The sequence below is a fragment of the Gopherus evgoodei genome, chromosome 1, assembly GCF_007399415.2.
Source record: "Gopherus evgoodei ecotype Sinaloan lineage chromosome 1, rGopEvg1_v1.p, whole genome shotgun sequence".
In the NCBI taxonomy this organism is placed as follows: Eukaryota; Metazoa; Chordata; order Testudines; family Testudinidae; genus Gopherus; species Gopherus evgoodei.
In genome coordinates this window covers 20350154-20375574 of record NC_044322.1, presented here as the reverse complement: position 1 = coordinate 20375574, position 25421 = coordinate 20350154, and the positions used below count along the sequence as shown (strand labels likewise).

The 25421-nt window shown below is 40.2% G+C and overlaps 1 protein-coding gene across 2 annotated transcripts in view; it reads right to left on the bottom strand.

The window, feature by feature from the left end:
- The window catches only part of FOLH1B (folate hydrolase 1B), a 56084-nt gene that overhangs the window by 6119 nt on the left and 24544 nt on the right, over positions 1 to 25421 (bottom strand). For both annotated transcript variants that reach the window (XM_030559113.1, XM_030559121.1), the window contains 10 exons: positions 23380 to 23505; positions 21172 to 21358; positions 19950 to 20043; positions 15023 to 15121; positions 13645 to 13730; positions 12168 to 12287; positions 10769 to 10851; positions 8406 to 8469; positions 7754 to 7821; positions 1447 to 1538 (listed from right to left, as the gene is read on the bottom strand). In XM_030559113.1, coding sequence (XP_030414973.1) covers positions 1447 to 1538; positions 7754 to 7821; positions 8406 to 8469; positions 10769 to 10851; positions 12168 to 12287; positions 13645 to 13730; positions 15023 to 15121; positions 19950 to 20043; positions 21172 to 21358; positions 23380 to 23505 — 1019 coding nt within the window. The remainder of the gene's footprint in view (positions 1 to 1446; positions 1539 to 7753; positions 7822 to 8405; positions 8470 to 10768; positions 10852 to 12167; positions 12288 to 13644; positions 13731 to 15022; positions 15122 to 19949; positions 20044 to 21171; positions 21359 to 23379; positions 23506 to 25421) is intronic.

The following is a 25421-nucleotide window of genomic DNA, read 5'->3' as shown; positions in this document are numbered from 1 at the left end:
TTGACAAGAAAAGGGAACAGATCTTGAGTAAAGTATGTAAGTACAATATTTAGTATGTTTCAAAACATTGTATTAATAAACTCCCCATTCCTGTCTCTCGTCTATTTCATCCCTTTCACCCCATTCCAGGGCATTCCCCACCACACTCTTCCTCCAAACATCTCCTTAACATAACCTCTGTCATTCCTGAGTCGTCTATCACCCACCATGTGCATCTCCTAACAACTCTGCTATTCACAGTGGGCCAGACTCATCACATGGAACTCTGTGGAGTTAGTGCAGGGAAGACTTTGGCTCCAAATCCACTTCCTTATTCTTGTTCACTTAAGGGCCTCTCTGACATGGAGTCTCTACTGAACCCTGGTCAATCCCTGCATTGGGGAATACAACAGCACAGAGCAGAATCTACACAAGAGATGCGGACAGGTCTAAGGGAATAGACCCATCGCCCAGCATCTCCTAGTCACGACTTAACAGGATCAACTTTATATGTTATGAGGGGCAATCCCTGTAGATCTGAAGGGGGATAGTGCTATGAAAAGCAGCCCTGAGCCCTTCTCACTCAGACAAAGCGTCTTCTTTAGGCTACAGAATCTAAGGCTTTCCATGTGGTTGGTGGTAAGGGTTAGGAGATGATGCTGTATTGGCCCAATCCACCTCCCTCTAACTTCTGCTTTTTCCATTTGAGAAAATATTTCTATCCCTATCTCCGTCTGCTAGCTGCAGAGACCTTTACTGAGAAGATTACGGGGGGCTACAGGGCTTGAGCCTTGTCATTCAGAGAGGCACAGGAAATGAGAAAGAAGGAAGGAAGGAAGAAAGATGAAAAATTGTTGAGATGACCAGACTGAAGAAAAATGTACAAAACAAAACACCAGCTCCAAAAAATTCTGGCTAGTTTTACTTCCTCCAGGCACTGAATAAAATGCAGGCTCCAAGGGCTGCTAACCCTACAGCATTAAGGGTCACTGTTTCTTTTCACACACTGGTTATGCTTTCTCAGAAACAAGGCTAAAATGACAATAAAACGCTGCTTCCTACTTCTAACCATAGAACAATTACACTTAGGTCTGACTTCAACCCCAGACGGGCTACGTTGTAATTGACACCCTGCCCACAGATGTTCTAGAAGCAGATAATCCCATTTTAGCTGTGGTTTCCTAGGGAGTTAGACACATCCTGGAACCTATAAGGAATCATGTGTCTAAAGCCCAGCTATACTGACAATTTACTCTGTCATATGTAATTGCTCCAATTCTGAGTACAGGCACAGATACACAGCTGGTGTAAATTGTCAAAAGTCCATGACTCTTTGACAATTACACCAGTTCTGAGGGTCTGCCCCACTATTTCTTTTAAGAGTTCAGCTTTCCATGAGGCTAGAAATACAAAGAAAACCTATTTTTCAACTTGCAGTAACTTCTGCACATATCCTTTGTCACTTACCTGGGGACATCTTTATATTCTGTAGATGGGTTTTTTTCATGCCAACTCTCATAAAGTGATTTGCCTTTAAACCCCTCATCTGGGCTTGGTATCTAGAGAAATACATGTTAAAAAAAAAAAGATGGAGGGATACAATTTTAAGTGTTATTAAGCAACAAATTCACAATCAGATATGACATAAAGTCGATTAGTTAGAACAAAAACTAAGCCACTAACTCAGGTACCATGGGCAAATCACTCAGTCTTTCTGTGCTACATTCTACTAATTTGAAAAAAGGGTGTAATGATAGTTACCTATCTCACAACAGTGCAGTGAGTCTTAATTATTGTTTGTGCTGTGGTTTGTGGTGCTCAGATGAAAGGTGCTACAGACACACATAATAATAATAATAAAGCTCATGTCATGCCTCTATTTTTAGTGTCCTCTGATTTACTCAGCAGTTTTAAAAGCTATAGGTATATTTTTTTTGGAAAGATTGCTACGTTTTTATTTCTTTGTTTAAGGAATTACTCAACAATAATAACCCAGCACAGAAAAGGTATTTGCATTTACCTCTTTAGGTCAGGATCAAGATTCTTAAAGAAGTAATGTTGTGAAAGCATCTTGTCATGTATTGGCCCAGGATAGGGATGGTGTAAGTCTAGTATTGCTCAGACATTAGCAACCAATAGGTTGTGGTATCACTAGGCCTAATCCTGTGTAATTTGCAAGTGGTACTCAGTTTGAGTATGGGTTGTGGAATCAAGTTCATTGTTAGGTAATTGGGCCAACAGTTTCAAAAGTGTTCTGGGTTCTCAATCTGAGATGCCTTTGGTCTGATTTGTAGAGGCGCTGAATGTGCCACAAGTACTCCTGTTCTTTTTACGGATACAGACTAACACGGCTGCTACTCTGAAACCTGAATGCATACAGTTTCCACTGGCTTTAGTGGAAGCTGGGGGTGACCCAAATCAGTGAAATTTAGACCAGAACTATCTCAAGTTGAGTACCCGAAAACTGTGGCATCCATTGTAAGCAGGCTCTTTTGAAAATTTGGTCCACTGGCTTTCAGTCGTCAGCAGTGACTATGTTGATTTGTGATGACATATACAAACCCCACACTGGCCTGGAAAGGGTTAATGAACTGCTGTGAGCTCAGTCAGCCCTGCCCTGCTACACTTTGAGGGGAAAGGCTAACAGAGGAGAACCCAACCTAGTTGGAAACTGGATGGGAGGGAGAGCAGACTTCCTGCTCCCACTCTGTGAGAGAGGCATGGCTGGGGCCAGGGACTGGGAGGAGTGGTAGATACGCTGGAGGGTAGGGATAGGATACAGAGGGACCTAGACAAATCAGAGGATTGGGCCAAAAGAAATCTGATGAGGTTCAACAAGGACAAGTGCAGAGTCCTGCACTTAGGAAGGAAGAATTCCATGCACTGCTACGGACTAGGGACCGAGTGGGTAGGCAACAGTTCTGCAGAAAAGGACCTACGGTGGATGAGAAGCTGGATATGAGTCAACCGTGTGCCTTTGTTGCCAAGAAGGCTAACAGCATTTTGGGCTGTATAATAGGGGTATTGCCAGCAGATCGAGAGATGTGATCATTCCCTTCTATTTGGCATTGGTGAGGCCTCATCTGGAGTACTGTGTCCAGTTTTGGGCCCCACACTACATGAAGGATATGGAAAAAATTGGGAAGAGTCCAGCAGAGAGCAACAAAAATGATTAGGGGGCTGGAGCACATGATTTATGAGGAGAGGCTGAGGGAACTGGGGATTATTTAGTCTGCAGAAGATAAGAATGAGGGGAGATTTGATAGCTGCTTTCAACTACCTGAAAGAGGGTTCCAAAGTGGATGGATCTAGACTTTTCTCAGTGGTAGCAGATGACAGAACAAGGAGTAATGGTCTCAAGTTGCAGTGAGGGAAGTTTAGGTTAGATATTAGAAAAAACATTTTCACTAGGAGGGTGGTGAAGCACTGGAATGGGTTACCTAGGGAGGTGATGAAATCTACTTCCTTAGAGATTTTTAAAGTCAGGCTTGACAAAGCCCTGGCTGGGATGATTTAGTTGGGGATTGGTCCTGCTTTGAGCAGGGCATTGGACTAGATGACCTCCTGAGTCCCCTTCCAACCCTGATATTCTATGATTCTGTGACTGCCCAGAGACTGTGCCTGCATGAAGGAAAGTAGCTCTGATGTGAGACTATTATTTTGATTTACTACCAGTGACTTGTTGAGTAAGACTGCTACAGGGAGTGTCCTCCATGAGAGGGATAACAACTAAATAAAACCCTTGATCTTTGCATCCAACTGGAGACATAGCCATAAATTGTTGCGAGACCAGGGGCAACCTGGTCACAAGCTGATTTTCACCTTGCACTACCTGCCAAGATGTGGCATATTAAATTAGAGATTCTTGGTCTAAAAGGGCAGATGGATATTTTACATGTAGAATTCCAACCAAGTATTCCTAAATGGACATCTTGAGTTACAGAACAATAGAAAATACCAGATTAAGAATCAACGTGGACCAGACTGTAATAGCCTTACTTGTGATGAGCAGCATCTTACAGTACAAGTCATTGGGACTACTAAGGGATTAAAGTCATTGTTCTTATTTTTGTACAAATCTAAATAAATATATGTAAGAACATAAACATAAGAATGACCACACTGGGTCAGACTAAGGATTCATCTAACCTAGTATCCTGTCTTCTGACACTGGCCAGTGTGAGATGCTTCAGAGGGAATGAAGAGAACATTCTGAGTGATCCATCCCGTTGACTAGTCCCAGCTTCTGCCAGTAAGAGATTTAGGGACATTTGGAGCATGGGATTGCATCCCTGACCATCTTGGCTAATAGCCATTGATGGACCCATCCCCCATAAACTTACCTAATTCTTTTTTGAACCTAGTTTTACTTTTGGCCTTCACAATATCCCCAGGCAAAGAATTCTACAAAATGACTCTGTGATGTGCGAAGAAATACTTCCTTTTGTCTGTTTTAAGTCTGCTGCCTATTAATTTCATTGGGTGACCCTTGCTTCTTGTGTTATGTGAAGGGATAAATAACACTTCCCTATTCACTTTCTCCACACCCTTCATGATTTTATAGACCTCTATCCTATCCCCTCTCAGTTGTCTCTTTTCCAGTCTGAATATTGCCAGTCTTTTTACTCTCTCCTTGTTTGGAAGTTATTCCATACCCTTGATCATTTCTGTTGTCTTTGTTCATATTTTTTCCAATTCTACTATATCTTTTTTGAGGTGCAACAACAGAACTGTACACAGTATTCAAGATGTGGGCATACAATGGACTAATATAGTGGCATTATGATATTTTCTGTTTTATTATCTATTCTTTTCCTAACGTTTCCTAACACCCTGTTAGCTTTTTTGACTTCCGCTGCACAAAAAGAGATGTTTTCAGAAAAATATCCACAATGACTCTTAGATCTCTTTCTTAAGAGGTAATAGTTAATTTAGACCCCATATAGTTGGAATTATTTTTTCCCATGTGCATTACTTTGCACTTATCAACACTGGATTTTATCTGCCATTTTGTTGTTCCTTCGCCCAATTTAGTGAGATCTCTTTATAAGTCTTTGCAGTCAACTTTGGACTTAAATATTTTGAATACTTTGTATCACCCGCAAACTTTCCCCCTCACTGTTTACCCCCTTGTCCAGATCATTTATGAATATGTTGTACAGCACTGGTTCCAGTACAGATCTTTGGAGGGATCCATTATTTATGTCTCTCCATTGTGAAAATTTGACAATTTACTCCTACCCTTTGTTTCCTATCTTTTAACCAGTTACTGATCCATCAGATGTGCTGAATTTGCTTAAGAGCCTTTGGTGAGGAACCATATCAAAGGCTTGTTGACATACTCAAAAAATTCTAATAGATTGGAGAGGCATGATTTCTCTAAAAAGCCATGTTGAATTTTCCCCAACATATTTTGTTTGTCTATGTGTCTAATAATTCTGTTCTTTATTATAGTTTCAACCAATTTTCCTGGTACTGAAGTTAGGCTTACCAGCCTGTAATTGCCAGGATTGCCTCTGGAACCTTTTTGAAAAATTGGCATTACATTAGTAACAGTCATCAGGTACAGAAGCTGATTTAAATGATAGGTCACATACCACAGTTAATAGTTCTTCAATTTTATATTTGAATTTCTTCAGAACTCTTGGGAGAATACCACTTGGTCTTGATGAATTATTATTGTTTAATTTATCAATTTGTTCTAAAATCTTCTCTACTGACACCTCAATCTGGGACAGAATAAGAGGATCACAGCCTGGCCCTATGAATACATGCTAGGTGAAATTAAAATTGATATGTTAGAATCATAGAAGTGTAGGACTGGAAGGGACCTTAATAGGTCATCTAGTTCAGTCCCTTGCACTCAAGACAGGACCACATAATAACTATACCATTCCTGACAGGTGTTTGTTTAAACTGTCTTCAGAGCCTCCAATGATTTAGATTCCATAGTCTCCCTACGCAATTTGTTCCAATACTTAACTACCTAGACAGTGAGAAAAAAAAATGTTTGGACTGTGCACCCTAAACCTCCCTATTAGCAATTTAAGCCCATTGCTTCTTGTCCTATTCTCAGAGGTTAATGAGAACAATTTGTCAGCCTCCTCCTTGAAACAATCTTTTATGTACTTAACTGTTATCATGTCCCCTCTCAGTCTTCTCCAGATTAAACAAACCCATTTTTTTCAATCTTTCCTCATGAGTCTTGTTTTCGACATTCAGCTTTAATGTTGGCCATATCTGTCACACTGTGTTTAATGTAGCGGGCTGGCATGCTGTGAATGCCTTGAAAACTCTTAGTGCTTAGGGAAAGTAACAGAATAGACAGATTTCACAGCAGGCATGGCTGTAAAAGAATTGCAATTTATCTGGCATGGCTATTTGAGGGGGAAGAGGGGAATGTTTAATATATATATTGATCAAAGGTATATATAAAACCTTGATTTACTCATTAGAAGTGAAATCTCATTATACTGTAGCATGCCACTGAAATTTGAAGTTAAGCAGAATTACTTTGCAGAAGGGAAAACCTGTTCACATTAGCTGTTACTGCTGTAAATCATTCTTATAACTAGATAAGTTATGATCTATGGACTGAAACTCTTCTAATAACATTCACACAAAATACTGTTAACTTGGAATTAAGTGCATTTTTGTTTAATACAGTCACTAAAAGTAACGGAAATCTCCAGTTCAGCCAACTCTAACATCCACACCAAGCTCAGTTTAAAGGTTTTATCTGCCAAACATTGCAACAGTCAAACATACCCATCTCCACAACTCCCTTTCGCTTTCAACAAATGACCACCCAAATAGTACACACCCAATTCCTCACCAGTCACACTCAAGCCGCATTGAACAAGTAAACTGTGGGATTTGAATCACATTGTGATAGTGTCTTCCAGGTGGCCTAGTGGCTATACTACTGGCCTTTCAGTTTGTAAGGTGAGGGGGTAAGGGGACCAGGTCGCAGTCCAGAGCCCTGTGCAGATCAACCCCTAAACAGGGGAGTTGGGGTCTCCCTCCCAGCGGGGAGTCAAGACCCACTTCCTGGGCTACTTCCTACAAGTCTCTTCAGTTTGGGGCATGGCCCCGCTAGTCCAGTTGCCCCGAGTTCTGGGGCTTATTTGTAGCCTCTCCTTGGCAGGGGAGACCTTACTTGGCACAAGTCGCTGCGCTGGCTGGCAGGTCACTGAACCATCCCTTCAGGTGGGCAGACAGAGCGCTCCTGCCTCCTAGTCAGTCATCCCCCAGTTGAGCCAGGCTCCTTTCTTTTCTCCCCACTCCAGGCATGCATTGGCTGTAGGTCTAGTGGGGTGGGGCTCGCTGAACCCAAAAGTTTTATTTAACCCCTGCTGCACCGAACACTAGTTTCTCTGGCCCTTCACACACATTTTAAGGAAAAAACTCAACATAGCCTTAACTACGGAGTCACTACTGACCCCTTCAGAGTACCAGTATATAAGAAATGTGAATGGGTGACATTATTAAACTGAATTCTTGATGGCCAAATTCTACTTTCATTACATCTGGTCAACCATACTGGTGTTCGTGGTGGCACTGAGGTAAATGAGAGTGGAATTTGATCATTGAGGCCTAACTATCTGATGATGCCCATGACAGATTTTACTACAATCAGCAGAAGCCCTGACAACCGTTCAGAATTTTGGCCTAAGTCTCTTAGTAATAAGATCAGTTTCACATCCCATACAATAACCAGCTCCTATGGGTAGTTACTGTTGCTACCTTACTTGATATTTTAGTGTATCTTTACCTCTCTGGTCAAGCTGTACACGAGGCTGTACATCAGTGGAGTACAATCAATTCTCAGAGTGTAGTTTCCTGAAAGACAAGGTAAGTGTTTACAATAGAAAACCAACTCTGCTTTGTGTCTTTGTGGAGGGGGGAGGAACGTCTGTAATAAGAGGAGACACCAGGAGGAAAAAGCAGGATCTTCAAAGTAGTTAGGGCTGCCAGCTGTAGGCTGCTCAGTACATTCACACTGGCTTAGGATTTGGGCTGAATTATGCTTCAGCTAGCACAGCAGTTCAGGGGTCCTGCCTTAGGCCCCTGTGCTGGCTATCCGTATCACAGATAGCCGCACGGGAGGGGAAGCTGACTCTACAGAGCTACAAGGAGAGGTGGATAGTGGGAAGGTCCTGGGTTCTACCCCTCTCTTTCCTTCCTTCCCCCAACACCATGTGTCAGATAGTGTAGTTATATGCCCAGCACAGTGTACTCCCTCCCTGAAGCAGGGGGGTAATTGTAACTATGGGTCACCATCTCCTTCCCAAGCTGCTCCTGGGCCAACACAACAATGTGCTTTTCTCAGGGCTCACGGAAAACACGGCACGGAGCTTCAAGTGAAGTTGTCTCAATTTCATCTATCTCCCATCTGCCACTACCATAGAAACACAAGTATACACCTTCAACTGAGGAATCAGCATTGATATAGGCCACCCCACGTGCTTGTAATAGTTTGGTATTTTCCTGTGGTGGGAGGAAAAAAAAGAAGGTAGTTAACTTTTCCCTTCAAAGTAACACTGTACATTTTAACTAGAATCTTGCAGCTTTCCAAACTACCACAATCCAGCCCGTATGGTACTGTTGGGCCCACATGTCAGTCTTGACTCCCAAAGCAAGTGGACTGACTGACACACGAAGCAGTTTCTTTCAGAGCAAGGTGAACTGCATACAGGAGTTTTTGGATAAGAATTTAAGGGTGAGATTTGGGGCCCATTCCAACCACACACAGGGTTTGGTTTAGTTAAATGGAGCAGATTCTCTGAACTACTATAGATGGCACCTCATGCCTTCTTTACGGTTAGGAACATATGAATGGCCATAGTGGATCAAACCACTTAGTTCAATATCTCATCCTCTACACCGACCAGGAACAGCTACTTCAGGGAAAGTGCAAGAAACACTGAAATAGACAGTTACTGGATAACCTGTCACCAAGGGAAATATCCTCCTAATCCCATTAGTCAGAGGTTTGCTTATGTCATAAATCTTGCAGGTATTGATATGCCTTCCAAAATTCTTGCTGCTTTAATATTTACTATTACAGCTCTGCATCTGAATCTGTTAAACTTCTGGCCTCAACAGTTTCATGTCACAATGAGTTCCATAGGCTAACTGTGTGCTAAATGAAAATAAATTATTCTATCAGTTTTGAATTTCCCACTTTTCAATTTCATTGAATGTCCCCTTGTTCTTGTGTTATGAGACAGGGAGAACAGAAGTTACCCATCTCCCTTTTCTAGATCATTCATTATTTTGTGAACGTCTGTTATTTATAATTACTATGTCATCTAAGAGAAAACAAGAAGATTTTGCAGTAAGTAAAACAGTGGATGATAGAACAGCAAGCCAATCAAACTTCACATGCTGAAAAGGAGCCTTAATGCAAGATTTAGGGGCCTTCTTTGGAATGATTTGAGTTAGAACAGCCTTTAGCTTGACCTTGTGAGTGCTTTTAAAGTCAATGAACCAGTGTCTCCCCCTAAATGGTAGACATGGTACCCTTGATTCTGAATATTTTTAATGAAGATGGATTAATGATACTGGCTATTCACCACCTCAGTACAAATCAGAAAGTACCTAGGGCAGAAGTCACTCTTAATAGGGCAGCAACCAAAACAACAGACCTGATTTTGATCTCATTTACTTCATTGTAAATCTCAAGCAGCTCCAAGGGAGTTAATGGCATGACACCTATTTAAAATTGATCTGAAAGGAGAATCAAGCCCAATATCTCCAATTGGCAAGGTCACTATCTGCAAGTATAGGTTGGCATATTCTCAGACACACTTTGTTTTGGGATGTAGCATTGTTACTTTGGTTATACTGTAGGTAGAATATGTGGCCTCTTCAGATGCAATTCACACTGAGGTTGCTCATTGCTAAAGCCGATAATAATTTACTGTATTCCCGGGAAAGGGTTACAACTAGGGCACCACCAAATTCCATGAAAAATGTGTTATGAACCGTGAAATCTGGTTCCCCTCCCTCCCCCTGGTGAAATCTGGTCTTTTGTGTGCTTTTACCCTATACTATACAGATTTCATGAGGGAGACCAGCATTTATCAAATTGGCGGCCCTGACCCTAAAGGGAGTTGCAGGAGCATCACAAAGTTATTTTAGAGGGTTACAGTACTGTCATGCTTACTTCTGTGCTGCCTTCAGAGCTGGATGTCTGGAGAGCAGTGGCTGCTGGCCAGCTCAGCTCTGAAGGTAGCACCCCACTACTAGCAGCACAGAAGTAAGGGTGGCAATGCCATACAATACCACCCTTATTTCTGCGCTGCTTCTGGTGGCAGCTCTGCCTTCAGAGCTGAGCTCCAGGCCAGCAGCGGTCGCTCTCCTACTGCTCAACTCTGAAGGCAATGCCACCACCAACACCAGCGCAGAAGTAAGGGTAGCAGTATCACAACCCGCCCATAATAACCTTGCAACCCCCTCAAACACCTCACACCTCCTTTTTGGGTCAGGACCCCTTCAATTACAACACTGTGACATTTCAGATTTAAATAGCTGAAATCATGAAATTTATGATTTTTTAAATCCTATGCGTGAAATTGACCAAAATGGACTGTGAATTTGGTAGGGCCTTAGTTATCACTTGAATGTTGCAGGACTGTTTTTTGGTATTTAGCAATACAACCTTGGACACTCTCTCACGTGTTGAGTGTATATGAACATACTTCATTGGAGGAGGTTCCAAACAGTGGGGGGAAAAGATCTATCATAGTACAGAACTCTCTTAGATCACTTATTCTTGATTTACCTCAGCCCACTCTGTAGATCCAAGCAAGCCAAATTCCTCCGCATCCCAGCTTGCAAATATTATTGTTCTTCTGGGCCTCCATCCTACAATAACAGAAGATTTAAAGCACCAGGAGAATTACTCCAGAGAAATACATTGTGAGTATATACCAAACGGAAACTAAATCATACCATGAGTAACAACGGTTTGGGTCTCAGCTGCAAGAATGATGTGTGGTGCAAAACACATGCTTGGAGAATCTACCCCCAAAATGTTTTGTAATGTTACTCATAGTTTGCACTATTATGCCTCATACAGACCTTTGTCTTTCCTCAGTACCTGAGGTGATTGACATTTTCCTAAATTCAACATTTTGGCAAACAACTGGGGAAGAATTTTTGCAAAAGTGTTTTGATTTTTTACAACCAGCTCTACTCAATACAGATATTAAATTACTGTCCTTTAAAATTTAAATATACATCTTAATACTTGTTCCATGCCTAGTGCAATAAAGGCTTTCCCTGACCCTCTTCCCAAACACCAACTCTCAAATACCGAGGAATCCTCTGTGTGGTTTTGATAGATCCACTTCTAACAATGTTCTTTCACTCTAAAAAGCTTTGCATGTGATTTGAAGCAACGGTAATCTAGAGCGCAGTATATTGCAATGTGTTTTTATCTGTATCTATTTCATCCAAGCTCTCCTTCATGCCACTGCTATTACTCTCGTTCCTGGTTGGCTTCTCTAAACATTGTTTCCTATTATGTTCGGTAACTAGGCAGTGAAGGAAACAAAATTAACCTCTAACAAGTTTTAAATGCTGTGGTTGGGCAAAGAAAGCTACTGTAGCACAGTGCGCCAGTTATGTTAGGACCTCTGTCTCCAGGATTTCAGACTCAATAAAAGGAGACTCCATTTGTTCTTCAGCTGACTTTCAATAGTGTTGATGTTCCTCACCACCCTTGAGCATAATTAGGAACCTTGTATTTTTAAACTTGTTCTCCCACTAATTTTCCACAGTGTAGCCTGGGTAGTGTCAGATCCAGGCACCTAAAGTGTGGCTGCAGTGTGCATGTTCATAAGCAAAACCGTAGGCCATGAGTGAATTTAGGCACCTACGGGGTTAGGCGGAAGCCAACTAGCAGTTGTGGATAACAATGGTGTCTAAAAATGGGACTTAGATGCCTATATATCTTCATGGATCGCATCTTTGGATACCATAATTACAGGGATTTTGAAATATCTACAATAGATAACTGAAGAGTTGATAGCAAATTCCAAATATGAAGGACTAAGGCCTTGATTTAGCAGAGCACTTAAGCCTGTACTTAACTTAAATCAACTGAGACCAGAAATTTGACCCATAGTTTAAGAAAAATCTGTAAATAGTTTTGTTTGCTTTATTCTTTAGTCACATACCTTCCTTCTTCAATTTCCCATAACTTCTCACAATCTCATGAACCACAGCTGCCCCGCTCTGAGGATCAACTCCACCAAAGACCCAGGAGTCACGGTGGCCTCCCAGGATGACGTATCTGTCTGGAGAAATTAATGAGGGGAGTTTATTTGGAGGATCTCTTTCCTGCAGTAAAAGTGTCAATGGAGAGACACTATGTTTTCTGTGTAGGTTTACAGGCAACGAATACATCACTTTAACAGTTTACTTCACATGTGGCAGAATGGCAGGAGCCACTGTAAATCTCTTTAGAAAAAAATTACAGGGAAGTTTATTGCTGAACTGCAGCTGGTTTGTGGCTTATTTATATTAGCATCTGTAGAAGTTCTAAACTTAGCAGTACTTTAACCCCAAAAGATGTTTATAACAGACACCATAACAATAACTAGTTCCAACTGCCATCTAAATTTTTAAAGTTGTTGCAATTTCTGATGTATCATTTTCCAAAATATTCATCATCTGGGCTTTTTGTTTTCTATGCTGTGTCTTTGCCTGAAGTTTAATCAAGTCACATGAACAAGCAAACCAAAAACTGTACGAACCACCAAATCTAAAATAAAACTGCACACATTTAAAAACTGTATCAAAATCAATAACCTTCTGGGGTTCTACTTATCCTCATTATTCTGTTTCAAATCCTTCCTTAAAACTTTCCTTTGCTATGACAGACACTCCATCATACATCTTATTGTTGTGCATTTGATGATCAAAATTGGCCCAGTATTTACATTTTTACATCATGAGTGTTCTTAACTCAACAAGTTTTTAAAGATGCTGAAGTAGTATTTTCTTGCCCTAGGTGAGAGGTACATTACAATAATGGTTAACCAAGTCACAATGGAAGATGAGTTGACATGATATAGTATCAAAGAAAGAATAAATCCTACTGTCTTCCTTGATGTTGTTACAATTGTGATTCAGCCCAGAAATGGCTGTATTGTGGTTGCAGATGACGTGATCTTACCATCCTATAAACATCTGAAAATGAGTTCCAGGGCTTTCATATCACGTTGGATAAAAGATGCCGTAATATAGCACACATAAGCCATTAAGGGGTGAAGCCATTTCATTGGCAAGAACATGAATGTCTTTTCAAACTCGTAAAGATCTAAACTTCCATTTATTATTAAATCCCCACAACTCTCTTATTAAAAAAAATCCATTAGAGAATGTACCTGCAATATTGCTTGCCTGGATGCCAATGTTTATGTCTAGGTTATGTTCCCCTTTGAAAACCAGTTTTTATAGTGAAAGTGCTGACGTAACCTAAACTGCATGAGTGCTGCTGCTGGAAATCCCCAGTGTGTACAAACAGACGTGCTCACCAAGTAGAATATAAAGAAAACCCTCTTCCATGTCCTCTTTTTAATTACTATGTTTAATTAGGTGTATCTACAGTTCACTGAACCCACTGATCATTTATAAGACAAATGGCTTTACCTGGTTCTGTTGCTCCTCTGATGGTACCGATCACGTTGTAAATTCTTGTCACTTTATTGCTACTGTGAATGTGCATTTTGACCATTCTAATGCATTGGAAAGCAAATGTAAAGAGAGAACTCATCAGATTACTTAATAAAACATTATAGGCTTTAAAAATGTATAATATATATATTGTTCATAGTATGTCATAGTGAGAGCCTAAGGGCAGAATTTTGCTCTCACTTAAACAAATGTAAATCTGGAAAAAGTCCACTGAAGTTGCTCCAGCTTTATATTACTGAAATTGAGGACACAATCTGGCATTGAAAAGTTACCTAATCACATTGTTGGTGCATGATTTATACTGGTCGGTGCTATGATTTATGCTGGTAACATGCTATTTATACTGGTTGCTGCTATGATTTATGCTGGCAACAGACTAAAAACTCTGAAATTAGAATAATGTTCTGTTAGCAGCGGTTTTTAAAGTTGGGAGGGAGAAAGGAGAAATAACATATTTTATAAATATTTTATTAAAAAATCTAGAGGTTGATTCCTCTGTCACTTAGCCAATATAACTCCAGGATAACTCCACTGCAGAGAATGGAATCACAGGGCTGGAATTCAGTGAGGCATCAGGCCCCATAACATCAGGAGACATTCTAAGTTGTATCACAAAAGTGACTTTTGTTCACTTATGTACCAGCCAATGTAAAGGGCAGCATCCGACACTCAGTGCAGTCCTGTATTTCTTTAATCTCATTTTCCTGATGATTTGACTATCGGAGGAGGAAGAGGCCAAGTGGTTCATCTGAGGTCATTACAATAGTTCAGCCTGAATGAGAACTCCAGGATTCATGTGGCTTCTAGCCATTGACTGTAATTCAGTAGATCATGTGGCCTCAGTCATAGCCACCTGAAGCAAAAATGAGGCCTTGCAATTTAAGGAATGATGCATTACATTAGAATTTTCAGAACAATGTAAATTGGAGTTTAATATAGTCCTTATTTTATATGATGCAACAAATAGTCCCAAAGCTGAAGACAGATTAGTTCAAAATAGACGAGAGGAACTTTTATTGTGAGGCCTTCAACTCAGCCCTGATTGATCGGAGAGTTTGCTAAGATCAGGAAACCTTTCAATTGAATTTGGGTCATGGATTGCTTGAACCTTTAACAATGTATAAATTTGCATCAAAACCAGGAAACACTCAGCTGATGTTTTGCTTTGAGCTCACTTTAGCCCAGAAATAATACCATACGCCCTGACACCAAGGAAAAACTTGCAATGACCCCCAAATGTCAAAACTTGCAAAGCTCTAGTTCAGATATTTCACTAACTGTTGTTATATTTACCCTATCTATTAAAATTTGCTTTATGTAATGCAAAACTGACCTTGTGGAGTAACGGCTCATGAAACCAGGACCAATGTTGTAAGACACATTCAGGCTTCCTTTCCAACTGCTGTCTGGTGGGGCAGGTCCTCCCATGTCACTGTTATAAAAAAATCTGTTTTTTCTCATTTATTATTTGTATAAGTGTAGGGCCTAGGAATTCCAGTCATGGACCAAGCCTCTACTGTGCTAAGCACTGTACAAACACTGAACAAAACTCCCCAGACCTTACCTCAAGAAGCTTACCATCTAAGCTGTATAACAAAAAATGTATTGAATAGGCTTCTAAAATGGAAGGGAATTGGATTGGATGATTCAAGTGATCTTTTCTTGCACCACTGCTTATGGGCTAGATCCTGGTCTCAGCTACACCCTTGTAAATCTAGATTAACTCCATGTATTTGCATCAGTGGAACGACATCAGAATTGGATACACTAAGCTGACGCTTTGGCTATTCAATTTAAATTATATTTCAGTAATACACACGGACTTGTGATGAATCTAGTTTATTTAGCTTCAAAACGTGCCAGGGTCTTCAAAAAACATAGACTAAGACCACTCTTTATTCTAAATAGTGAACAAGCTAAAGCCCCAAACTAAGTCAATAAAAATCAGTGCCTGCTTAGCTGTCTGTGTGAATAGGTGCCGTTTTAAATATTTATATATTTTGCTAAGTGCTTATAAGAATTGGGGTAATCTTGGCCTATGAATATCAGAAGGTGGCCCTGATTCTGGCATTCTGGCCCCAAATCAGCATAACACTTAAGTGTGTACTTTATTTTAAGCATCTGTATAAATTCATCCACATTCAGCAAAGCTATTAAGCATATACTTTATGCCCAGGAGCCTCTAGGATGAGATAATCTATAGAAAATGCATTTTTTTATAAATAGGAAGAACTAGGCATTCTGATCTTTATATAATAAATAAGAACCAAATGTCTATTGAGGATGTATGTTTCATATATGTTTTAAAACCAACTCTCTAGATATTTACAACTCAATTAAAGGCAAAATTACTAGTTGTGCTACATTGCCAACTATTGACTGGCTCATCCGATCATAAAAAGACAGTTTCAAACTCACATCACTTTTTTATGAACTAAGCATGTCATTTTGTGGGAAAGTGATTTGAGAATACAGTATTCCTTAGCAGATTGGCCTGAAATATAGGCTTACACTAGGACCATATCAGTGAAAGCTAGGCATAGACTGATTTTTAAACCTCATCCAAAGGGACTAATTGTGCCCTCTTATGCAGGTAGACAGCTCCTATTTGCTTCAGGGAAGATCATGCACATACAGCTAGGGGAATAATTCAGCGCAGGAAGAATGCCTAAAATAAATGCAAAGACCAGTTATAAGCAAGTTATATGTAAACCCAAGATTGGCAATATCATGCACATTGTCTGGAATTGCCAAAAGTTTTGGATTTGTGAAGCTTTTAACATTGTATCTCAGATGGCTTAAACAGATATAAAATCAAATATGTTGGACTCTCCCTGTCAGAAGCTAGGAACTGTATTGTGTTACTAGAGAAAAGAAACTATTATATCAACAAATTAACACCCAGCCGATGTACAAAGCAGAAAAGCAAAAAGATAAATGTGTGGGATTTCCAAAAGCAGTTATGTGACATTGAGGCCTACATCCCATTGAAAGTCAATGGACACTAAGTCACTTAGACACCTCTGACATTTGTTTCAAAAGAGAAGGAAGTAAAAAAAGTTTATGTTGCTGATTTGAAACTTTTTTTTAAAATGTCTTTCCATGCTTCCATTATGATACACCAAATACCCAGGAGTTACTACAACTGGATGTGGGGGGGAGACGGAGGGAGAAGGAAGCACACAGCTTTACAGTGGCTCCAGGATTTTCTTGTCAGCCTTGCCCATAATGACCGTAATGTTCTAATTTTTCAAATACTCTTGCCAAGGTATTTGTGACTGTGATCTTTGACCTTTTTGTTCTCAACACTGAAGACTAGCTTATTTCTGGCTCAGACGAAGATTTCTGCAAGAGGGGGAGAGGGAGGCGAGAGAGAGAGAAAATAACTTTTGTAGAGCAGGGAAACAGAAGAAAGAAAAAGACTGAAGAACTTGTACCAGAACACAGTGTCCCCTTCATCACTGCTCACTAGAATGATCTCCGATGAACAACCAAGTTGCAAGCCATTGTTTTAAGGTTACTTAGGCTTAAATTTCACAGATTAATTTTCATAAAGCTTGTAAGACAGACAGATCCACAGACTTTTTATACATACACTGTAAGCTGTTTGGGGCATGGACATTGTTTACCTTTATTGTCCTGATCCTAAATGGGCTTATGCACATGAGTCATTTTATGTGAATAGATCGAGTGAGTTCAACAGTTATTTATGTACATAAAGTTACTGTGTGTGTTTGCAGGATTGGGGCTTGTTAACACAATACACAGCGCCATCAGACTCTGAGCACTATCATCAATAGTAAATAATTAGGGCTGTCAAGCGATTAAAAATTGTGATTAATCGCATGATTAAAAAATTTATCACAATTGTGCGATTAATCACACTGTTAATAATAGAATACCATTTATTTAAATATTTTTGGATATTTTCTACATTTTCAAATATATTGATTTAAATTAAACCAAATACAGTGTACAGTGCTCACTCTATATTTATTTTTATTACAGATATTTGCACTGTAAAAAACAAAAGAAATAGTATATTTTTCCATTCACCTAATACAAGTACTGTAGTGCAATCTGTTTATAATGAAAGTGGAACTTACAAATGTAGAATTATGTACAAAAAATAACTGCATTCAAAAATAAAACAATGTGAAACTTTAGAACCTACAAGACCACTCAGTCCTACTTCAGCCAATCGCTCAGACAAACAAGTTTGGTTACAATTTGCAGGAGATAATGCTGCCCACGTCTTGTTTACAATGTCACCTGAAAATGAGAACAGGCATTCGCATGGCACTGTTGTAGCTGGCATCGCAAGATATTTATGTGCCAGATGCGCTAAAGATTCATATGCCCCTTCATGCTTCAACCACCATTCCAGAGGACATGCGTCCATTCTGATGACGGGTTCTGCTTGATAACTATCCAAAGTAGTGCAGACCAGCATATGTTCATTTTCATCATCATGAGTCAGATGCCACCAGTAGAAAGTTGATTTTCTTTTTTGAAGACTCGGGTTCTGTAGTTTCCGCATTGGAGTGTTGCTCTTTTAAGACATCTGAAAGCATGCTCCATACCCAGTCCCTCTCAGATTTTGGAAGGCACTTCAGATTTTTAAACCTTGGGTTGAGTGCTGTATCAATCCTTAGAAATCTCATTGGCACCTTCTTTGCATTTTGTCAAATCTACTGTGAAAGTGTTCTTAAAATGAATATGTGCTGGGTCATCCTCCGAGACTACTATAACATGAAATATATGGCAGAATGCAGATAAAAACAGAACAGGGGACATACAATTCTCCCCCAAGGAGTTCAGTCACAAATTTCATTAACACATGCATGGAAGCATGTCCTCTGGAATGGTGGCCGAAGCATGAAGGGACATATAAATGTTTAGCATATCTGGCACGTTAATACCTTGCAACACCGGCTACAAAAGTGCCATGCGAACGCCTGTTCTCCCTTTCAGGTGATATTGTAAATAAGAAGCAGTCACCAGTATCTCCTGTAAATGTAAACACACTTGTTTGTTTTAGCAATTGCTTGAACAAGAAGTAGGACTGAGTGGGCTCTAAATTTTTACACTGTTTTGTTTTTGAATGCAGTTATGTAACAAAAAAACTCGTACATTTGTAAGCTACACTTTCACAATAAAGGCACTGCCCTACAGTACTTGTCTGAGGTGAACTGAAAAATATTTCTTTTATCATTTTTACAGTGCAAATATTTGTAATAAAAAATAATATAAAGTGAGCACTCTACACTTCGTATTCTGTGTTGTAATAAGAACAGGAAAACTTTAATAGAAATCAATATATTTGAAAATGTAGAAAAACATCCAAAAATATTTAATATATTTCAACTGGTATTCTATTGGTTAACAGTGTGATTAATTGTGATTTTTTTTTAATCACCGTTAATTTTTTTTTTTAGTTAATCGCATGAGTTAACTGTGATTAATTGACAGCCCTATAAATAATGTAATATTAAATAGTAATAATACCACACATCCTACCAAAATCTAAAAGCAAAAGCTGATCATTAAACTCACCCCAGCACCTGGCCTCAGGGCAAATGAATGAATGTCCTACAGAATTATTTGACTAAACAAGGAATCTGATGGTCTCTAGCTTTGTGTAATTGCATATAGAGTACAACTTTCATGAAAGGTTTAGTCTGGAAGCCAACAATAAATGAGTCTTGCCTTAAAAGAATGTAAGAAATTTGCTGAATGAATGAGAAATGCTAGATGAACACTGGGTCCAAACTTTGGCTTGTTGGCATCATTTCACATTCAGCTGATTTAATACACTGTAAAAGAGTGCCTGTATCTAGCAATGCAGGGATGGCACACAGCTCCTTACCCATCCTCCAGACATGAGAGAGAAATGTTTCACAGGTGAATGGCTGATTCATTTGGGGGTGTCACCTCCCAAAAGTAGGTGACTTGACAGCCCTGCTAATTATTACACTTTGATTACTTATTCAAATTAAGGTATATATTATAGCTTCAGTAAAACATTTATTTGTTTTGATTTATTTAAAATGCTCTGGGCACATACCCAACATACACTAACAATCTAATAAATTGCTTCCTTACGTTTTTTCCCTGGAGGTCCCCATAATAGCAAACAAGCTACTTCAGTAAATGTGCCAGAGGAACAGTATAAATTATTTTCTCTCCTTCTTTCACATACCTCCGTGGATTTCACAAGACATTCTTATGAAGCTTCCGTTTGTCTTCCATTTACTTACCGTAATAACTTTTCAGCATCATTGTAACCAATGGGATGGACTGGAAGTTTCGGAAGACCTACAGCCCTGGCTTCTTCATATCGGTAGGTGTACTCTGGAGGTATAAGGCTGGTGTTTATTTTAGCTGACTTTTAAGGGTGAGTCATACAACATGTAGCACAGCACTACTTAGAAGTGAGGAATAATTACTCTCTTGTGCTAAAAATGAGGCTGAGACTTCTACAAGAACGCTGTTCTCTACATGACATAAATACAGTTTCAGAGAGACCTCAACTCGTTCTTCTTGGGTGTCCACAACCCTGCATCCCATTGTGCGTGTTGTGTGTGCAAAATTCCCACCTTTGGAAACCATTTCTGAATACAGTTCCTTTGTAGGATGTCTGAGGGAAGGATTTCCTTAACATGGGAGTGGGAGGAACTCTGGCTGGGGGGTAAAGGGCATACGATGCTTTCATGCAGAGAATATCATTGGATCTAGTGCAGGGATGGTGGCTCATCTCCTGCTTTCTCCCTACTATCTTTTCCTGCTGCACTGAGAGGAACCACAGTAGGACTGGGAGGAGAGATGGCCACAAGCAGCTCTACAGGGAAGTGCGGCCCCATCAAAGGGCCAAGTGGCTGAAAGGGAAACAGACCCAGTCTTTTAGAGCTGCAGAGCTAATGATACCTCCGCTTCATGGGGATTATGCAAGTGGGATTGGGCCACCCATAGTGTGCAGAAATGAAGGGGAACAGACAGAAGGTTTAATACATATATATATATATATATATATATATATATATATATATATATATATATATAAAACCCTAACAAAACATGTGCATGTTGCCCTGTGACAACAGGCTCCAGTGAGCTAGTTGTTGTACCAGCACAGAGGGTCTCCCCTCCCAGTCCAGTACTGGGCTGTTAAACATAGAGTCATAACCTCAGTGTTGTTCCCCCATTCAGACTCTTCTCTCCAATGCAGCACACTCTGAATCCTCTGACAGCATCCTGCTCCCTCTTGTGGGTCCCATGCAGCAGCACTCTGTGAAGGAGGAGCCCAAAGCTGTCTCCTCCATGCAATGGCAATTACAGATGCGTTTATATACATCTGCTCCAAAGGAATGAGGAATGTCCTGTCACTCTCTCCCACTCATCCTGAGACCAGACCCCTTTGAGACCACCTGGCTCTCACCAGAGCTTGGGCCATGGCAATGGCTTCTTCTCAATGCCACTCACCTTTTGCTGGATACCCTGGCGTGAGAGGATCCCCTACCCCATTCAGATTTAACACATTCCCGCGCTGGGCTCCACCTCCAGGAAGGTTCCAGCCATTTGGAAAGGAATCTACTCCAGGGGCGCAGTAGTCAGCAGGGTCTGAATACAGAATAACTCCCTTGGCACCAACCAGCTCAGCATTCTTAACCTAAAAAACATATCCCGTTTCCTTATTCAGTCCTTGATAGATTGACACCAATGCATGAATTCTCCAGGCCATGGTCCCAAAGCGAGAGGAGAGTACCTGGCATTTCACAGAATAGACTCTTTGATTCTTTGCATTGAGGGAACTGATTAAAGCAGCATCCCCTTTTAGATTCCTCAAAGGAGGTCTGAAAATGATGACAAGTCCTAGGACAAGAATCTATTCATTACCATTCTGGCATTGTAAAGGGCCATAAATTATATTAACACCTAATTTAATGCCCCTTGACACTACCCAAGTGACTTAAAGGGATTTTAGTGTAAATAAGTAACCGGCCCATAATTATTCTCATGTCATGCAATTTTCTGGCACCCAGTAGGTTTAGTATCCTGCTGAGAAACCTGATACAGCATGTGCATAAAGGACTTGGTGCTACTTACAATCCTCAGCAGGAGATATGTGCAATAATATGGAAACACCACTCACAGCGTACTGCTGTACCAAGCGTAATTCTAGTTTGTTTCCTGTGCCCCAGACAAAAACAAGTAGCTGCTTACTGAAATATTCAGTGCACAATATAAAAATCTGACAAGTCTTAATATAACCTGAAATCTGAGTTGCTAAGTGAACGCTCTACACTGAATGCCTCCAGGGGCGGGAGGGAGGGGGTTTCAGAATCGTAAACCATACAAGACAGAAAAATGTACTACTCCAGGATTTGAATCTGCCATTTGCTTGAACATGTACATAAAGCCAAAGACTAACTGATTATCTTTAGGCTTACAGGGGCATTAGATCAGCTCTGTCCTGTTTTGACAAAGGGAAGGGTTTTCATATCGGTGTTTCTGGCAAACAAAGTCAGTGTTTAACTCTGGCCCACACATAGTGATTTGAGATGCTACAGATCTCATTTTGGCTTCTTAATCTATTTTGCTGCAGGCAACACAGATCAACATAGTAACGGAGTGGCAAATAATCTTCAACTGAGATTGTAAGGTCCAGATATTTTAGTCAAAACTTATCATAGCCATGCCCAGGACATACAATATTTGCCTTCATCTTATATCCTATGGGATTGTATAAGCAAACTAAATATAATCAACCAATGGAATTCCCTTGACCAGATATATATTGTCTAATTTGTCAGTAGGAATGCAGCGTTTCCAACAAGTACAAGAATGAATTTGTGTTGCTCCTTTTAGTGACAATAAGTCCATGGCATTCTCAAGCCTCAGGGGTGCTGCATGCCACAGAGGAATACTACAAAACATGGGAATCTTCTCACTTTTCATGAGCCTTTCCCATTCAGCGGGATTCTTGGCCACTTGGTGTTCTAGAAACAATTCAGCAATATAGACTATTACTTATATTATCTTTCACTTATGAAAATGACACAAGTCAGTTGTCCCCTCAATGGGCAGAAAATATACCTCAAGAGAATATCACAAATCTAGGTATCCCTATTAAAAGATTCAGCATTTGGATTGCCTGGTTAACTGAAAACTGTGCAAAATTACATGTAAAGTCTAATCCTATTCAAATTGAAGTCAATTGGATTTTTAAGAGAAATATGATCACAGACATATACAGGCTTTCTATTGACTTTGGGCCTGATTGAGGAAAGCATTCCTATTCAAGAAAGCTCTTAAACATGTGCTAAATCAGGGCCTAAAGTATTTGAGGAAATCTATAGGTGGGTTTTTTTAAACTGAAAAACTCTCTGTTGGGCTAATCCCTGCCCAATTTGGGGAAATCTTTAAACCGAAACTTGTTAGATACATTTTAAAGAACAGCTGAATCTGTAAAAATGAGCAATTCTAAACAAACGTATTTAATTATTTATACTGTCATAGATATGCTTGTATATATCTCCTACTCAGGAAGCATCTTTTGAGCATAGTTTGATAAACACCTCAATTATGCTAAGATTGCCAAAAGATTCTAAATATGGCCATCAGTTCCGCAGAAGGCCTATCTTAAGCACAACCTGAGAATAGAGATCAATGATAGAGTAGACACATTACCTTATTTCCTCTGAAGATTTTCCCATATCTGGCAATGACAATCTTTCCAGTACAGTTAATTCCCATCTCTCTCTCCAGTTTGAAAAAGTCTTCAATACGGCCATAGTTGACGTACACCAACTCACCCTAATAGAAGAGAGGCACAGTGAGAACGGGGATATCAGTGAGCATAAGAAAGGAGATGTGCTCTAATAAGGGGGCAATCGGGGAGCAAGGAACTCAAGTTAAAACCCTGGTTCTGATGTGGGATTAAAGAACCGGAGTCTGCAAGCTGCTTGAGCACCTTTATCTCCCATTGACTTAAATGGGAGTTGAGGGTGCTCAGAACCTCACAATGGGAGATAAAGGTGCTCAAGCAGCTTGAAGACTCAGGCTCTTTATCTTCCTGATCCTGTGCCCACTGAAGTCAATAGAAAAGCTTCCATTAACTGCAGCGGTACAGGATTGAAACCCCATCAGTTTACCCATCTGTAAATCGGGGACAGTAATACCTAGCTACTTCAAAGGGATGTTGGGCATATTAATTAATGAATACTTGAAGATTAAAAGTACAGCATAAGCATTTCTAGGTATTATTTTTACTAAGGCAATGCTTTTGGCTTTGCTTTAGTAATTAAAGCACACTCTCACAACGATGTTAGGCGACATTAGTTCTGTGGGTGGGTTGATAAAATGCTTGAAATCTTTGTCCCAAAGCTATTGGAACATTGCATCAACTCCTTCTTTCCAATGAACTCAGGAATAACATGGATCTGCTACAACTCTGTTAATAGCAGATCCATTGTATTCTTGCGTTTACAGAAAATGAGTAGTCGGTGCAATTCTCCAGCAGCTTTGAGGCCATTTGTAAGTGGGGTTATGGCAAAATGGATACAGTATATTTATTCTGGATGTGCTGTAAATCTGTGTCGTCATTAGGGCTTGGTCTACACTGAAAAGTTATATAGGCATAACTGCACTGGTCAGGGGTGTGAAAAAACCTACCCCTCTAACTGATATAATTATGCCAACAAAACCCACAGTGTAGAAGCAGCTATGTTAGTGGAAGAGTGCTTCTGTTGACATAGCTAATATGATTTGAGAGGTGGTGATCCTACTGAAAAACTCCTTCTATTGACATAGGCTGCATAGACGCTAGGAGGCTGTGCCAGTACAGACTCCACAGTGTAGACACAGATTGTGTCAATATGAGTTCTCTTACATATATTTTGAAAGACCGAATGGCATGTTAGTTTACTACTGCTATGCTCCAACACCCCAGTTGGGCACAGGATACTAGATGCTGTACAAATACTGCCCCAAACTGCTTACAATCCAATGAGACACTAAAGTAGGTGTGACAAACAACAGGATGGAAGGGATTAGAGAGGACTCGGGTGACCATTCTATATTATTTCTGTAATTTTAGCAGTGTGACGGGCATATTTCAGACAAGTATAAAAACACTAGGCCAGAACTTTGGCTGGTGTACATGGGCATAACTCCAATGAAGTCAATGGAGCTATAACTCTCACCAGCTGAGGACCTGGTCCTTGGTTACTGCCTGAAAATCGTTTTCCAGATAGATGTCACACAAATGTAGCAACAAAGGAAGGAAGATACCACAATGATGGAACACTGGACTAGATGGGACCTCCTGGGTCATCAAGTCCAATTCCCTGCTGTTACAAGAAACCCCATCATATAATCCCATTCACAAATTTATCTAGTTCCATTTTTAAAGCCAGGTAAGTTTCTTGCCCCCACTACTCCTTTTGGAGGCTATTCTAGAACCCTACTCCTGATTAGAATCTACTAATTTACAGACTAAATTTACTCCTGGTGAGTTTATATTCATATGTTCTTGTGCCAACAGGGTCCTTCCCTCCCTCACGTTTATCCTCCACGATCTAGCTATAGCAGTGTTTCTCAAAACAGGGGTCACCGCTTGTGTAGGGAAAGCCCCTGGCAGGTTTGTTTTCTTGCCCCGTCTGCAGGTCCGGCCGATCGTGGCTCCCATTGGCGGCGATTCGCTGCTCCAGGCCAATGGGAGCTGCTGGAAG